The 18,825-nt window shown below is 39.0% G+C and overlaps 1 protein-coding gene across 5 annotated transcripts; it reads right to left on the bottom strand.

Moving 5' to 3' along the window:
* Positions 1-11,768: 11,768 nt before the first annotated feature.
* On the bottom strand, positions 11,769-17,152 carry LOC130988973 (histidinol dehydrogenase, chloroplastic). Of its 5 annotated transcripts, none has more exons than XM_057912959.1 (15): positions 16,964-17,152; positions 16,327-16,431; positions 15,843-15,964; positions 15,629-15,681; positions 15,312-15,384; positions 15,081-15,182; positions 14,899-15,000; positions 14,730-14,801; positions 14,580-14,642; positions 14,459-14,500; positions 13,476-13,535; positions 13,275-13,385; positions 12,763-12,933; positions 12,491-12,581; positions 11,769-12,239 (listed from the first exon to the last, which is right to left on the bottom strand). In XM_057912959.1, exons 2-15 carry the CDS (start codon positions 16,418-16,420, stop codon positions 11,962-11,964), a joined length of 1,434 nt encoding a protein of 477 aa, XP_057768942.1. In that variant the 5' UTR covers positions 16,421-16,431; positions 16,964-17,152; the 3' UTR covers positions 11,769-11,961. The 5 variants fall into 5 exon arrangements, with proteins under 5 accessions (XP_057768942.1, XP_057768944.1, XP_057768945.1 ...); XM_057912961.1 differs by having other exon boundaries at positions 16,327-16,442; positions 16,964-17,145; XM_057912962.1 differs by having other exon boundaries at positions 16,327-16,409; positions 16,964-17,125.
* Positions 17,153-18,825: the final 1,673 nt, after the last annotated feature.

Genomic DNA, 18,825 nt, shown 5'->3' with positions numbered 1-18,825 from the left:
GACAACCAATGAGTTCCTCTCTGACCTGATCACTCATGGCAGACCTAATCTTTGTCTGGAAACCCTCTTTCCCTGGAAATAATTCGATCATGTTGCAGACATCACTGGTGGACACCAGCGCGGTTTTTTCTGTGCTATCTCTGTCTTTTAATAAATCCGCCAACTCTTGGCGTTCCTCTGCTAGGGCATGCACCTCGCCCACCTTTCCCCTCTTCCGTGTATCTGATCCCTCTGTCACTCTTTCCCTCTTCTGTCCCGATGAGTATGCAAGCATTTGGACGTGGCATGCTTTCGACGCTGTTTGATCCCCACAAACTTCTCCTACCCCCTCCCCTCGACGGGGAATTTCATTTTCAAATGGAACATAGAGATTACCGCCCTGAATGCCGTCAAGGCAGGTCGTCCGAGTATGACATTGTACGCGGGTTTGGGCATGTCCACAACTAAAAATCGTACCATCCTTGCTCTACTGCTATTGGCTGCACTGCCGAGGATCAACGGCAGCTCCACATAACCTAACGGCATGACCATCTCTCCCCCGAACCCAAACAAAGGAGCATTTGTGGGCTCAATGTGCACTTCTATTCCCATGTTTTGAAGGCATTCCTTGTATAAAATATTCACGGCGCTCCCTGAATCGACGAAGACACGGTGAACCATGCAGCACGCTATGTCCGCCGTGATGACCAGCGCATCATTATGCGGGTACATTAGTGTACGTATATCCTCTGCTCCAAAAGTAATCGCCGGCTCCTCTGCCGCACCCGTAATTTCCATGACCCTTTTATGATAATACCCTGTTTTTACTGCTCTGACGACCTGCTTTTTAGCCCGATTTGATGTGGGCGTCCCGTTCTCTCCGCAAATCATATGCACTTCCCTTCTGTATGGTGGAGGAGGGGCTTGCCTCTCTGCCCCCTCTCTGCGATTATCCCGGTTGTCATCAGGCCTACGATCTTTGTTGTTCCCCTGCTCTTGTCGCTGATCCCGATTATTTCTCTGATCCCTCTGATCTCCCTGATCCCTCTGATCCCTCTGATCTCGCTGATCCCTCTGATCCCTTTGATCTTTCTGATCAGTCCGCCTCTGGCCCTCATTTCCTCTGTCAATGAACTGGTCGAGATATCCCTGGCGCACCAATAACTCCAATTGGTGCTTAAGATGTCCGCAATATCTTGTGTAATGTCCAAAAGAATTGTGATACTCACATAACTTGTTATTAGACCCCTCCTGGGGTGGCCCATTCCGATAGGTTCCCGGCGCCCGAAAGAACGGTTGGTCTTTTATCAGATGGAAAATTTCATCTTGTGGTTTATTCAAGGGCGTGTACTCAGTAAACCGCGTAACCTCATTCACAGTGCGTTGTTGATGGGATGGCATTCCTCCCTGGGGTGGCAATACCCTCGGAGGCAACCCTCTGAATGGGGCCCTATCTTGGTGTCTCTGTCTCTCAGGTGCTTCCTCGGCTTTCTTGACCCTATGTTTATCATTTTCCACCTTTCTCGCCATCTTGGCGTCCTCCAACTGCAGGTAACCTGGCAACCTTGCCATAATGTCATCAAAATCCCTTGCTGGTCGGATTTGCAATTCGTCAAAGAAGATCCCCGGCCTGAGTCCTCTGACGTAAGCGCAATTTTTTATTTGTGATTCTGCCTCTGGCACTTCCAGAGCAGCGAGGTTAAATCTCGCTGTATACTCCCGCAACGTCTCACCCTGATCCTGCTTGATTTCCATCAGCGAAAGAGCTGACTTTCCTACCCTCCGCGAACTCGCAAACTGACGTAGGAAGCGAGTCTGTAGATCTTCAAAAGAGTGAATAGAATTCGGGGGAAGCATCCCAAACCATAACTGAGCTGGTCCGGTAAGAGTAGTGGAGAAGATGCGGCACTTGATGCCCTCGGTATACATGTGAAGTGTGACCAACCCTTCAAACCGATTGAGGTGCACCTCCGGATCGGTAGTGCCATCATAATCCAGTGAGATGGGTTTGTAGCTTCTAGGTAAAGTGTCTGCCAAAATATCGTCAGAGAAAGGACTACGGTTGTTGATAGGATGAAACCTTGAAGTCTTAGCCCTCTTGTCTTCCTTATATCTTCCCTGCTCCCTTCTGTCCCTTGGCATGTCCCGGTCATGACGTTTATGAGCCCGGTGCCCTGGCCTGCCAGAGGAAAACTCCAGCTCCCTTTCTTCTACTCCTTCGGTGTACCGTGATTTTTCCGGGCGGTGAGACTTCTCTACTCTGTAGGACCGATCAGACCTCTGTTCTTTGTCTTCCCTCCGGGATTTCTCCCTCAACAATTCTTCCAGATTCTTAAGCTGATGTTTCAATTGTGACACTTGTTTTTTCAACCGTGCCTTCTCCTTCGGTCTCTCTTCCTCAAACACAAGGGAGACGGATTGACTGTCAGACTCGTCGACCCGTTCTCTCCTGACAACACTGTTAAGCCTAACACGGCTCCCCTCTGGTATGGCTAATTCTCTGTCAGCAGCGTCCCCTTGCATTTCTCCGGGCATCACAGCCTGTTTGTTGATTGCCGGTATGTTTGCCTCCTGGGCAGCGGGAGGTGGGGCCTCAGTGCCCTGCGGATTGGTTGCTCCAACCGGGGTAGCCACAGTAGGGCTGACAGACATCATCGGAGTTCCCAATGCCTGCCGCATGTTGGCGTAGCTGAGCAAGGCCATCATTTGCTCTGCCAGCCCGAAGTTAATCGATCCCCCTCCCGACACGGGGGTCAAACTTGGCAGATCAGAGCCCGGTGTTATCAAAGCAAACCTCTGGGCGTTGACATTCAACCCTGTCGTCGGAGTGGCTGAGATAGCCTGAAAACCCGGTGGCACACTGAAAGTGGGATTACCCTGAAGGCCGGTGAACAGCGAGGTAGGCACCTCGGTAGTGACAGCCGCAGAATCAAACTCCTTCTCCAAGTTCCGTTGAGCATCAGAGGATCCTATGGTACCTGCATACAAACAGAGTGAGAGAAGAACCCCAGTGACAAAAGCATAAATCCTCCGTTTACGGATTGAAGTCCCGATATAAGAGATCCAATAAGAAATCCCGGATACCGGTTCAGAGACCGTTAAAAAATTCCCCTCGAAGTAACGCTATGCACTGGGAAATAAACCCAGGGCATAGATTGAAAAAACAGAACCCGCATAACGGAGTTTTCCCCCGGTGAACCCGCATTAAGATCCAACGGAAAAAACAGAGCACCAAGAAAACCAAAACAACCATCAAAAGGCTTGTCAGCGCAATTTATTAGAAGTGATGGATAAACAAGAGATATGTAAGGAAACGAACATCATAACCCAAAATTAACACGATCATACACTATAATAACCACAAAGCTTATAAACGACAGAATTATCATGGCAATCAGCCAGATTAGCAGCATAATGCAGTATTCAGCGCATAGGACGAAAGTTAGTCTAAGAAAGCATGAAGGACACCAGTAATTATTCCTCTTAAGTGGAAATTATCCACCCATCAGCAACACAAACCCCATCACAACAACAACGAAGTATTAATCGGCATATTAATTGGTGCAAAACCCATGGATTAACAGCAAAAAGGTCCATGAAGAAAGAGACAAAGTGCTAAACAACCTTTCATCAGTGCGAAGCCCCTAAATTAACAGCAAAACCCCACATCCTCCCAAAAATAGAGTAATACTCAACAGTCCACTAGCATAATTCTAAGATTATCGGAGAAAACATGAAGATCATCCACAACTATCACGTTTACACGTAAAACACCCGTACACTAACAGCATAAACCCAGGATATCGGAGATAAAATGTCAATCCGCCGTTCATCGATGCAAAACACTAGATTCGTAAGGAAAAAACGCCCGACATAATCAAAACAGAGCCTCACACCACAATTTCCCCATACAAAACATTAGATCAGTGAAGAAAACGTCAATTCGTACAAGGAAACCCTTCATCCGTAGACAACTTAACCCGAACAACGGTAAATAAACGTAAATTTCCCCGATCCATGACTTATGCCCGTCACCACCTTTCCCCATGCATCAGAAACATAGATCAACACAAATCGTAGAAGATTAACGACATATTAACCTAGAAAACGCAATTAACCAATCAAAAACAGCTGGGTGTCCGAATTATCGGCTCAGTCGGTGTCAACGCCCGCAAATCCGATTGGAATTTCAGATCTGCGTACGCCGGCGACCATGATCTCACATCTTAACTCAGTAGCGTTCCCACAGACGGCGCCAGTTGGTATTTCACGAAACCAACATCTAAACTATAAAGTGAAATCACAAGCTATACCTAATGCGATTGACTGAAGAAGACGAAGTAAAATGATCGGAAACCTTGCACGAGAGAGAAAGTAGCTGTTGTATTCAAAGATATGAGATAGCGTGTGTCACAGCCCGCAATCCCTAAGGATGGCTTAACCGGGGTTATGACTCGGGAAGGGGATTAAGAAGCGGGGAAAGAAAGGGGCATTTACTTAACAATCAAACATTTTACGAAAAGAGACATTTATTATATAACACTAGGATCATAACTGATCACTTGGACAAAAACAAGACGTTCGTTTGGAAGGCTCGTCGAAGTGGATTACCCAACAAAAGAGTATCATACATAATATAAAACATTAGCATAATCAGAGTATCTTGCAGCGGAAATACGTGTGAGTTATACATATGAAGATGTATACTCAAGGTTACATTATTATTTTATGTCAAAAGGTACATCCGCTCAACTCCACTCCATTCCATCACCTGCTCAACCTGCACATTAGGAAAAACAACATGCAGGGCTGAGTAAAAATACTCAGTGAACATATGCCGGAAACATCACATTTTATATCATTTATTGTACTGCCAACAGTAACACACAGGGTTTTACTTGAAGGACCTGTGCTTACTAAACATTTTCTTTCATTTCATAAAGTTGGATGCGCATCCCATTTTCAGTCTATATGATCCATATCTGTTCCTTTTACACGCCGGGAAGGAGGCCTCCTTCCACGGACGCTAAGACCGGTCGCAAGCGACACACAGTCTCCATGAGTGTACACGTTAACCCTTACTAGCAAACCTTCGTCTAGCGTAGGGTCCGAATTCGATTTCCTTTATAGTTGGCGAACCAACACAGATAGGATACATACATAAAACATAAACATTTTTAGCAGACAATCATTCATAAACATTTCATTCATTTCATAAAGAACCATTCATCATTTGATCATTTCCATAAACATTTCATTTCATAAGAACCATTTGCCATTTAAAATATCACAGTTATATCATGTCATTCATTTCATTTCGTATAAGAGGCCTGTATTCAGGGGATCTCTATATACGTGTTTTAAGAAAGCCCACCTCATTCCGTTCCCACTAGGGGCGTAGAGTTACCTCCTTCTTTAGCTTTCACTTCCCGTCTGGACCTTTATTGACGAAGAGTCGATAAGTTCGAGAAGAAAGTCGTGTAAGAAAGGAAGATAGGTCTCTAAACTAAACTATCTCCTTTAATGATTTTAGGGTTCTAGCATCCATATTAATCTTGTCTCGTTCAAAACCTTAAACTCAAAACATCTATCACATAACTAACATTTAGGTTCGAAACCGTTTATTTGAACATCATCATGCGCATCAATCATAACTCGTTCTACTCACGCCATCAAGTTAAATATTCCGTCATTTAATAACAAATCATATAATATTACATAAACAAATTATGTCATCATAGATCATGCTTTCTCATACTTAAAACAATTTAATCTTTTTCAAATAGACCATATTAATAAGCATTTTGAAAAGAATTCATTAAATAAGAGTTTAACTCAAAATATTTTATTTTAAAGTCCACTTATAAAAATACTTGAAACAAATGAACTCCATTTAAATAATTAATTTAAAGTTTAATATATAATTAAATCAATCAAGCTCAATTTAATTTTAATAATTAAAAGCTCAAATAATTTAAATAGATATAAGCCCAAATTAATTAGATAAATTAGGTCCATTATATTTTATTAACCAAGAGCCCAAACATTTAAATTAACAAAGGCCCAAAACTTTTAAATGAAAATCCATCAGCTTTTTATTTAAAAGGGCCGAGCCCAATAAATAAGGAAAGGCCCACCAGTCAATTAAATTAAAAGGAAGCCCAACATTTAAAAAAAATCGGCCCAACCCGGCCCAATTCTTAACCTAAATAAACACACACAATTACACATACACTCACACACACATCAGCTGCGCCTCACTTTCTACTATCTCTCTCGGCACTCTCTTTTCTCTCTCCGCCGCCGCCGCTCAACGGCGGAGCCCGCCGGACGGAGACCGGCGTCGGCCTTCTCTCCCTCGACTCGCTCTCTCCTCTCTGACCCCTCTTTCTTTCTCACTGACTCACACACACACGCACGCAGACACGGCGAAAGCCGCGCCGCCGCGTCGTCTTCTTCCCCGGCGAGGACAACACCGGTCAGCCATCTTCCTTCTCTCGACTCCGGCAGCAGTAGCAGCAGCTGTTAATGAAGCCAGCCACCGCCGAAGCCCTGGATCACCGACTCCCTCGAATCCGGCGACCACAGGACAGCCATGGCCGCCGCCCTTCCTCCCTCCGATTTCCGGCGAAGCCGCAGCCGCAGCCGCCGACAACCCAGATAAAACCCTATCTCCCTATTCTCATTTTCTTTTTCTTTTTCCTCATTTTTTCCCTTTTTTTTAAATTAAAATCTGAAATCCCTCCTCTCTTTCTCTCTTGGCAGAACGGAGACCACTCTGTGGCTCCGCCGCCGTCCGTCGACCACCGGCAGCCCCGCGGCTGCCGCCCCCTAACCTCGATTCACACACACACACAGCAGGGTTTCAAGCCAAGATGCAGTCGAACACTTAGCAAATAGGATTTGAGCATAAATCAAATACTGTAAATGATCAATTGTAAACTGTACACAAACATTCATTCATGTATATTAATCCTTCATGTAATTTCAGTTTCAAAATACATGTATAAACGTATTGGTGATCGTTGGTTCCCTGTAAAATGAAATAGGGGAAAACTTTGGATTGGTGGTGAATGTTGCTTGTCTCTGCAGAATTGATATATCGCATAAGTTAGAATTTTTGTGAAGAAGAATTGAATGAGATGAATAATCTTCACTCTATTACCTTATAAAACTTGCTGCAGAGGTGGGAATGGGTGAGGTGAGATAGTGGAATAGGTTTTAAAGAAGCAAAATTCTATTTGGAGATTGACTTCAGAGGTGAAGAAAATTGTGAAGTAGTAGGTGAAGAAAATTGTGAACGTATTGGTGATTGGTTTAATAGAAGAATGAGAGGGATGTGGATGAATGAGAACCATATGTGCTTAATCTCATATAAACACATTAAGATATATAAGCCTAATTCTCATTGAAGCATAAAATTCACTTGAGCTTGCCTCTAACATAAATTAAATAACTCATGTGCTCAAGTAAACAATCGATAAAAGATTCATATTTAACACTTCAGTGTTAAATCCTCCACAATAAATTAATGGACTCAAAATATATTTTGAGTGCATTATCTATTGAAAATAAAAATAAATTATCACAAATATAAATCATCAAATTCATATAAGTTCGTATTTTATTAAAGGGTGCTGAACCCTAATTACCATAATCAATCCTTAAATCAGTAATTAGAAGATTTTAAATTCTCAATTAAAAGTCGGGTCATTACAGCGTGACTACAAAACACGAGTGCGAAGCCTATTTATAGAATACAGGGAAGGGTAAAATAGTAAAATCGGTGCTAGCGCATGCTTTTGACGTGATCGAAGGGCATATCGGGAATTTCATCTTCACTCGGGGATTCTCCCGCGTTTCTGGTGATTCCGCTGATGAAGATAGCTCCTCTGACGAAGATGATTTCTCTGGCGAAGGTGACTTCTCTGGCGAGGATGACTTCTCTGTCGGGGATGACCTCTCTGACGAGGATGACTTCTCTGGCGAGGGTGATTTCTCTGGTAATCATAGTTCCTCTGGCAAGAGCCATTCCTCTGGTGGGTCATTCTTCTGGTGGGTGAGGGGTCTCTGGTGCACGAAATCCCTCGGGTGAGAATAATTCTTTTGACTAGCTGGACTCTTCTGGTGAAGATGATTCCTCTGACGAATGTACTTCTTCTGCCCTTACTTGTCCCGCTGATGGGGTCGATTCCTCTGACTTGTATCCTTTTCCTACTCTGCACATATTACTCCTCATCAAGTTTCATATATATCTCCCATGAAATGTGCATCCCCATGCCTATATAAACTAACTTTTCGTGTTAAAATTTTACTTACACTCCCTTCTCATTTTGATATTCATTATTTCTCTAATCACAAGCATGCCGACCATGTGGTCTTTAGTAAAAAACTTGCAACCAAATAATGCCAGATCTACAATTAAAATGAGACTTGTGCGTGCATACAACCGCTCATCTCAAAGCACCAACAATGTTATCAGCTATGAGTGTATTTTTCATGATCGTGAGGTAAAAATTCTCTATTCACTAAACTATTACGTATTTAAGCATTTTTGCAATATTATTATGTTTTTCTAATTTAGTTGTTTTTTTTAATATAGGGTGACCACATCCATGCTACACTTGATCGCACGTTGATCCCCAAGTTCAAACATATCTTGAAAGAAGACAGTGTTTATGCCATAAAAATTTTTTTAGTGATGCATGATTCCAACAAAAAGTATAGAATAACGACAAATGTCTACTATATTAAATTTATTAATAGTAGTTATATAGTTGAAATTTATGAAGAAGGTTTTCCACGCCAACTATTTAACTTTAAAAGTTTTGAAGAAGTGGCCTCCATTGCAATGACAATATGTTATTTGGTAATGTGTTTATTTCATTATTTCCTTATACATGCATATTCAATTGATAAACTCAAAATTCATATTTTTATAAACTCAACATTTTGATATATCTACATTATTGGTATGCATTTATATATGTAGATGTAATTGGTGTGGTTTATCAAAAAGTAGTTAAACTGTACTTTGCAATGATGGAAGACAAGTTGAAGGGGTCTGAAATCTTGATATATAATGAAGACAAAGTAGAATGTTCGTCTACTACAAATGTTGTATATAAAGAATTTTTCCAAAATTTATAATAATAGGATGAGAAGTTTCCAATTGTCTTTTCATGTATTATTATTTTTACATTGATTTTTATGTAATTAAAAATGATAGTCTTAAATATATTTTAGTAGTAATATAATTGGTATAACAATTGTATAATAAAATATTTTTAAAACTCATTTATTTTAGAGATTATACAAAAATGTCTTCGAGAATATGTTACAATAAAACTTTAACAACATATGTAATCCCGTGCATCGCACTGGTAAAACACTAGTGTCATCAAAATACTAAGACAAATAGTGTCATTTTGGCTCAAAAAAGAAAAAAGACAAATTGTGTCATTTAATTTATTGCAACTGTCATTTACATATAAGAATAATACTCCCTCCATTCCGGTTATAACGTCCCCAAAACTATAGTATCCTACTCTCTCCGTCCGTCAAGATTATGTCACAATTACTATATCGGGCGTCCGCCAAGATTATGTCACTTTCCTTTTATGGAAATGGTCCCATCATCCTCTTTAACATTTTATCCTTACTAACACTCTTTATTTACAAAAAATCCACTCAAAATTCTATCTCAACCACTCATCTCATAAAGTGGTGGGATCCTTTCTCCACTACATCAAAATCATCACCAATTTTATTAAATCCCGTGCCCAAGCAAATTGCCATAATTTTGGCGGACGGAGGGAGTATAATTTTGGGGCTTTATAACCTAGACAGAGAGAGTGTCACTTACTAAAACAAATAGTGTTATTTACGTATATTGAAAATGTCCCAACTTGAATCCATCAACAGAGTCCGTTTCCGATACCTAATTTGATAATACAAACCCACAACACCCGACCCGATTTACCCACCCCATCGGATGCCCAGAGTCAAATGGATCCAAGCGCACTAATGGATGGAACGCATAGAAAAATTTGTTATGAACCTTTTTATTTTCTTTTTAGAGAAATAAAATGTTGAACAAAACTTTATCAAAAGTTGATGTGCCTAAAAAGAAACTTGGTGATCTTAGAGCACTCCCAGCAGATCGCCTAAATGCATCACTAACTCTAAATTTAGGCTAAAACAATTGAAAATGAGATAAAAAATGCATCCAGCAGATCCCCTAAATTGGATGGGGCCCACAAAAATTTTTACACCTACCTAAATTCAATCTTAAATTTACACTCACCCTAAATTTATTTTAAGCTTATAATTAGTAGGGCCCACACATAATTATTATTTTTATATAGAAAATAGGAGATCTGGTGTATGCATTTATAAAATCGAGATCCTAAAATTAAATAGGGAAGCTTTAGGGAGGAATATAAGAGCATAATTTTGGGATTTCTGCTGGGAGTGCTCTTAAAAGCCTCTATTACGCTAGTTGAGTTATATCCCACTAATACGAATGGAGTTAATTATACCGTCGTTGAGTCAGTCTAGTTATGATTAGAATTGACGGTATTACTTAATTTTGTGAAACTACTTTAATGTTGACATAGTTATGATCTTTTTATTATTAAAACTAGTTATTAGAAGGGAAGATTGCTGATAAATCCCGAGTTTGTCCAATTTCATAAATTCACCACGATTTTAAAAATATTTCAATAATATCGTCGCCTTCAATTTTGTAGCAAATTCAATACATCAAATCGAGCAGGGCTGGATCTTATGAGGGTGCCTCCAACAATGATCCCAGTTTCTAGTTTTCAAATTGCCACATCAGGTTTTGAAACCCATGAGGAGTATTCCGTGGCTGAGGAGTATTCTGTGGCTGAGTACGAACTGTGGGTTGCGAAATGTAGAAGCAAGCATGATGAAGTGGGGGATCATAGCGTTGTTACTGAGCACGCATGCATGGTGCTGTGGAAGAGTTTTCAGCAAGCCAAACCTACCTTCTCCTTGAATAATATTATGGGTTTGGAGCTTGGGGATAAGAAATGGCAGAAGCCAAATCGAGGGGCGTATCGAGTGGACGTGGATATACTGTATGATGAAAGTACCTGTGCCTTCAATGTTGGCGTTATTACACGGGATTATTGCGGCGACATCTGCGTGGCACTGGCTAAGCGAATGCGCCCAAGTCGAACACAATGGTAGCAGAGGTTATGGCGGTGGTGGATGGGATTGTCTTGAGCGTGGAATGTGAGCTACAACCTATTAGCCTTTATACGGATTCCATGCTAGCGGCACGGGTGATGGCGAATCCAACCGAGGAGGCGGACTTCTTGTGGCGGCTAGAGATAGTATTCTAACATGGATTTTAAATATGTATCGTTCGGCTAATAGTGTCGCCCATAGTCTTGCGCAATTTGCGCGCAATGTTGAGCATCCAATGATGTGGAGTCGCACATTCCCTCGATGGCTTAGGGACATTGTACGGAAAGACATAATGAGATTACATGCCTTTCGCCTAAAAAAAAATAACAACAAATCGAGCGCATTATATTATACGTAATCGAGAGACGCCATCAGCTTACTATTCATTAACAATGACAGCCATAATTTTCAAATGGACGGACAAGATTATATATGTATTTTAGAAATAAGTTTAAACGGGTGAAATTACATTCATGTATTTAAAAATTGGGTTAGAAAACACATAATGCAACCAAAACATAGTAAAAAAATTGCCCGGATGGTCACAGGGCCTTCCAACTAGGATAGGCAAATATCAACAGAACACATGAAATTATTAATCTTCAGAGTTGTAAATTCAGGGACACAACACAACTCAAGTGAAAAAAAAAAAAATCACAGTTGATTCTCAAGGTAAATTGTACGACATCAATAAAGAGCAAAAATGTTAAGGAGTAGCAGTTAAGGGCCGTCGCTCTACAAGAAGATAAAAAAGGAGCACGAACCTCAGACAGATACTTGTCTAGCTTCGATATCCTGCAGTCTGAGAGTTACAGCTCTCTTGTGTGCATCGAGCCCCTCGACTTCAGCCATAGTTGCTACATAAGGCCCGAGTTTCCTTAGACCTTCTTCTGTCAATGACTGAACTGTAATGTACTTCAAGAACGAATCTAATGACACTCCACCGTACATCCTTGCATAACCGTACGTTGGTAGAACATGATTGGTGCCGCTTGCATAGTCTCCCACACTCTCAGGAGTCCACTGACCCAAAAACACGGAACCTACATGTGGTATAATTTACATGTTTAAGCTGCTGCACGTGTAAATATATATAGTGTACGACGTTTTTCTAGAATATGGGTGAACTGATGAGATCCCATACATTGGATTCAACTATTTAAGTTGATATGCTAAAGAGGTTTATAAGTATTTAAAAATGTTTTTTAACTGATGATTTCCCAAATATTAAATGATAAGGATATATCAAGCAAATTGCAGAAGATAGAGAGCACCCAAATGCATAATGATTTACCTGCGTTCTCGACGAAAGATTCCCACTTCTCAGCATCTTTCACGTTGATAATTAAATGCTCGGGTGCATACAAATTAGAAAAAGCAATAGCCTGTTGATTTCAAACAAGAAAGTTTTAGGACAAAATATAAAGATATCACGGAAGCAAGATATGAATAGGAAAAAAGAAAGCCTTACACTATGGTGCTAGACCAACACCAAGTCCTGTTCTTGAAAAATTTAAGTTTTAGTATTATTTTGGGTGAGACTAAACATGAAATAAATATGCATACCTCAATCACATCTCGTGCATGAACAATAAAGCTGTGATTTAGTGCTTTTGAAGCAAACTCTCCCCTAGGAAGGCTGTTACATTGTTTGCTGATTTCTTCCTCAATTGCAGTTACATCGACACCTTCTCCAGCAACTACAAGAACAACTTGGCTATCAGGTCCATGCTCAGCCTGAAATTTTGAACATAATTTTTTAGTCAGGAAAAGAAACATAAGGTATGAGAAATATCTTCATGTACACATCCACAACCACCATTTGATAGAGAACAAGATCTAACATTTTCTTTCACTATCTCCCAACTACAGGTAACTATGTAACGGTTGTTTCGACCAGGGACCACCTTATGCTTCGATCAATTTATTTAAAAACTTAATATAATTTTCCTGATAAACAGATTAGAAACTATCTTTCAATAACTAAAGCCATGGAACTTATGACCAGATATATATGAGGCATTGGTGCAAGAGTTGAATAACATATAGCTGCAAGCAAGAAATAGAAGGGCAGATACCTGTGAAAGCAGATCTGCTGCTATGTGAACATGGCTGGCATGCTTATCAGCAATGACAAGCACTTCTGATGGTCCAGCCGGCATGTCTATTGAAATCATAGCCTCACTGTTCTATTGAGGAGAAGTAACAATTTAGTAACATGCAGTAACACAAAACGGTCATGGTTAATTCAATTTTTCAGAGATAGAAAGCATAAATACCTGGAGAATCATTTTTGCAGCCGTAACATACTGATTTCCAGGTCCATATACCTTTTCTACCTGCAGGGACAGCAGCAACTTGTTATAGATGCAAGTAAAATGAAGGAGTCGAACAGATCGGGTTCAACACATATAGGATCACCAAAAATATTCACCATGAAACCTTTTAGGCCCTGAGACATTTTTCATGGGAACAAGAACCGACACAAAGATATCTTCTCTACCCAGAACTTAAAGTGGAGAAATAGCTAGAATTTATTTAAGAACGAAGGTTAAGGATGAAAACATATTTCTCCAATTTCTTCAGTTTGACAAGAATGTATTTGATCAACAAATAATAGCTCCAAACATAACAGTTACCAGTAAACTTAGGACCTATATATTGAGCGCCAAAACTAGTACAAGTGAGGTATACTCTTAAACCATAATTACAAGCAGAGAATTCTAAAACGAAACCGACCAAGAAAAGACAACAGTAGAGAACAAGATGGAAAAGGTAAGACACTGTTCAACTAGAATGGAAACTTTAATTGTTTTCATGTAAATTTATTTTACATTTGATGTTCCATAGGGAATGCCTCTATCTCTGATATATATTTTCAATAAGAAATACTTAGCAAATTTATTTCCTCTATTTACAGGTAAAAGAAACTCATATTCATCTGAAATCATCTTCATGCTGGGGTGGACTTTCACACAGCTCATGAGGTCATTACCATTTACTAGAGTTATTATTCATGGCCACACCCGATGTCTACATATATTTGTGTAAGTAAGAAGGAAGTTGGAGTATAAGATAGCGGGATGTAAATGATGAGAAATCCGAGTTACCAGTGGCTACACTAATGGATACATTTAAGTGAAAAGGTAATGCAACTTTCATGCAAAATTGAAAATTCTTATCAGCTTAATTCATTGTAGACCAAAGAAAAATATGAGCTTCCACTTATTAAAACAGAGGATTGCTTGCCATTCAGAAGTACCTTAGGGCAAGATTCAGTTCCCCATGCCATAGCTGAAATTGCCTAAACATGACATAGTCAATTTTAGTAACATCGAACGTCCAAGGACATACAGAACATACAGAGTATACTGCACTCTGACCTGAGCACCTCCTGCTTTAAGGATATGAGTAACACCAGCTTTCTTTGCACAATAAAGAACCTCCTACAAACAGAGAATGGTTGTCCACAACTAGAAAATAAGAAAATAAAATGAAGAATCGTTGCAAAATTTCCAGATAAGAACAGTTACCTTACAAATGCTGCCGTCTTGAGCAGGAGGGGTTGCAAGTACAATGGTTTTGCACCCAGCAATCTGGGCGGGCTGATTTAGAGCAATCCATTAGTAAAGCTAAAAATAAAGTCATGGTCTTATAGCCCAAATAAATAATTAAAAAAAAAACAATACAAGGTCCCCATACAATTGAAAGCATCAGAGCTGTTGAAGGCAACACAGCAGTGCCACCAGGAACATAAAGACCCACGGATGAAATACATCTCGCCACTCTTTTACATCTAACACCCTGCAAGAATGGGTAGCAATCAGGCAAGATAGGGGGAATGCATGACATATAAACTACAATAAAAACATTGCACAGCTTACTTCCATGTTCTCAACAACTTTTTCAACTGGCTTTTGGGCAGCATGAAAAGCAAAAATGTTATTGTAAGCCACATCAAAGGCTTCTTGAACAGCTGGATCAAGCTAATCAAATTAATACTAGTTAGAAGCATGGGCAGAAGGCAGTTGGAAAATATATCTCTCACAAGTTCAGTAGCACAAGTTTGAGTAGCACACTCAAGAAAGGATTTCTAACATTATGCAGGAATATACCTCTGGATCTGGAAGGTCGTTGACACTCTCCACTATGTTGTCTAGTCTGACTTTGTCAAACCGCATCGTGTAGCTGTAGCCAAGAAACCAAAAGAAGAAAATTTGTAGAGAGATAGAGAGAGAAAAAAAAGTAAAAATAAAATAAAATAAAAATTTGTTTTAAAAGTTGTGTTAGCTGTTGGTGAGCAAATAATAATCTGATGTACACCCTCAAAAAAAAAAAAAAAATATCTGATGTGCCTTTAGTATTGTATATCCCCTTACATCACACTATCACAGACAGAAGATAATGATGAAAAGGTACAGAAAAAACCTACTCCTTCACAGCTGCATCACCTTTACTCCGGATATCATCAACAATGGGTTGAACCTATGACATCATGGTAATAAATATAACACAAATAAATCATGTATAATTTTATATAATTGAGAACTGGACATTATATAATAATGGCTTCTCTTGATAAGTCAAGAAGACATAAATAATATATCTCAGCTAAAAACTCGGCAGCCCAAGGGATCAAGTCTTACCACACTGAAGATGGATGAAAAGTCAATTCGAGGACGACTTTTCAGGCTATCAACCTCAGTCCTAGAAAGGTCTGAAAGCTTGTAGGACTTCATTGAGCAATATGTAGCGCACCGAAATGACCCTATAATAAGTAGCAACAATAAGATGGGAGGGGATACTGGTCAAATAAGCAAATTCGAAAACGAAGAAATGATACTCTAATCTTAATTATATTATCAGTCACTACACATAAATTGTAAAAGGGTGCAGCCCGGCCCCACTAAAGAATAAGTCTGTGTTGTGCGTAAAGCACACTACAATGCTAGGAAGTAAAAATTATGTTTAAGGCCCCCAGAGTTTGAGGGACAAAACATATCAAATGCATAGTTATATGTTCCAAATAAGAACACACTCCGAACAATTACAGCAGCATTAACTAAATTAATAAAAAAAAAAAAAGGAAAGACAATAAGAAAAAACTTAAGAGGAAAATAAGGAACTTACTTCGCTGAGAATAAGGTGATAACTGTTGAGGATTAGTTTTTGTGGTAGCAAATAAACCACCGTTCCGATTGAAAGAAATAAGTCTACAGTCCATTAACACGAAACCTTCAATAAAACTGATTCATCAATTGGAATTGTTTTCTTTCAAAACTTAGATAATACTACATTCATTTCATTCAAAATATTTTTGGTTGTAGAAGATACAATCAGAAAGCAAGGGTCTTGAGCTAACCTTGGAGGCAGTGGAGGCTGTTTGTACCAGTATTTGACAGATAGATAGTTCGATAATTAATTATTCTGAGTAATAGTTTAAAATCAATGATAATCATGGTCATATTATTTGGATAACACAAACCAGACTATTCAGTAATAATCATCAAAAATCGAGCCACGTGTGTAATGTCTTTGATATACTAATCAGCAACAATCAGCAGATATCGAGCCCTCCTTTATGTAGACTATTATTCAGTAATTTGAGTCCTAATTTCAATTTGAAATTTGAGCCCTAATTTATCAAGTCCGGATTTTAACAACCCTAAACCGAATGAAATTCGAGTCTTAATTTCAGTTAGAGGCAAACAAAAATGGAGCCCTAATTTGACTATTTGAGGCAAACAAGGGAACAAGAACAACTAACCTGGAGGCTGGCCGGGGACGGCGGTGGCGGGATGTGGGCGTCAGATTTCAGGCGGCAGAGGTGGCGACCGGCGACTGCTGCTGTGAAATGAGGACGACTTCTCACACCAGTGTTCTTCTGTCTAATCTCTACCTTCTTTTCCTTCTAACGGCAGTGTTCTAATTTTAAATTCAATTAATTATGTATTTCAAATCATTTCAAAAAAATTACTCCCTCCGTCCCGCTAAAGTTGGCAACATTCGTTTCGGCACGGAGATTAAGAAATTGAGTGTTACTCCCTCCGTCCCAATAAATGTGGCCACCTTTCCATTTTAGTTTGTCCCACTAAAAGTGGCCACTTTCCCAAAATGAAAATATTTATCACATTCAATCTCTTACTTTATCACATTATCTCTCCTACTTTATCACTTTATTACATTCTCTCTCCTACTTTATCACATTCTCTCTCCTACTTTATCCCAATATCTCTCCTACTTTATCACTTTATTACATTCTCTCTCCTACTTTACCCACACACTTAAAATACTAATCTACAACTCCTTAATCTCCGTGCCGAAAACCAAAGTGGCCACATTTATTGGGACGGAGGGAGTATATGTTTTAATAAAGTGTGGCCTACAATTGTTGACCAAATTAGTGAGTAATTGTTGACTTAATTAAAGTAATTTTGGTATTTTTAGAAAGTGGCCTACAATTGTTGACCAAATTAGTGAGTAATTGTTGACTTAATTAAAATAAACTTTTGCCATTTTTAGAAAGTGGCCAACTTTAGTGGGACACCCAAAATAGAAATGTTGCCAACTTTAATGGGACGGAGGGAGTACTATAATACTTCAAATTGAGTTAATTTTAATTTTAATCATTTCAAAAAATTATACTAGTACTACTATATTTTAAAATTCAAATTGAGTTAATATTAATTTTTGGTCCAACTTTGAAGTTATTTATAAAAATAATTTATATTTTAAAATATACAAAAATAATAGTATAAATTATTTGTAAAAATTATATTAACCTCAAGAAATACAAAAGAAATGCATAAATTTTGAAGTTATTTGTAAAAATTACCTGAACTTTGAAGTCATTTAGAAAAGAAACAACAGGGCCGGATGTATTGAGCTTACAAACTCAATTTTTAGCCCTCAATTGAAAAAAAATTAAATTTTGGCCATTTTTTAGGTGGTATGACTAACTTATCATTTTAACTTGAATCCATCTCCAACCCAATAACAGTACGTGTAATACCCGAGCTTTTGATGACTTATTTAATTGCTCGAGTTTGAGTGATAAGGGTTTAGATCCCTTGTTTGTTTTACTTTGTAAAGAGATGAGGGGTTATATGATGTTTTCTTGTTATTCTTTTTAATGTTGAGATGTTCGTTTGATGATGTGGGATTTTATATCCGTTTTTGAGTTTGAGTTTTCAAATAATTCGAGATAATTATTTGAATGAGAACGGTGAACTCGGAAGTGAGATCTGAGTCCGTTAAGACATTTTTGAAATTTTTGACTTTTTGATGATGAATAGTAAAATACTGCTATTTAGTCTTTTTGTCGACTTTCAAAAATCTTACGTGCACGTCGTCGAGAAATATTCTTATTTTTTCGATACGAGTCCAATGACGAAAGTTTTTATTTTTGGACGACGAGTGAATAGTAAATCGAAACTTCTCGATAAACGAACCAAGCTCGTTTATCACAATTTCGAGAACGAGCTTACGTTTTCTATATTTATATAGAATTACGAGTGTGATGAAAGTGAGTGGGAGTCGAGAGGGCGAGTAACGAAGAGTACGGGTATTTAGTCGTTAAAACGAGATATTTAACGACTAAGTGGGATTAATATCCTAAATATCTAAGTC

The sequence above is a fragment of the Salvia miltiorrhiza genome, chromosome 6 (assembly GCF_028751815.1).
Source record: "Salvia miltiorrhiza cultivar Shanhuang (shh) chromosome 6, IMPLAD_Smil_shh, whole genome shotgun sequence".
NCBI lineage: Eukaryota > Viridiplantae > Streptophyta > Magnoliopsida > Lamiales > Lamiaceae > Salvia > Salvia miltiorrhiza.
This window is presented reverse-complemented; position numbering and strand designations above follow the sequence as displayed.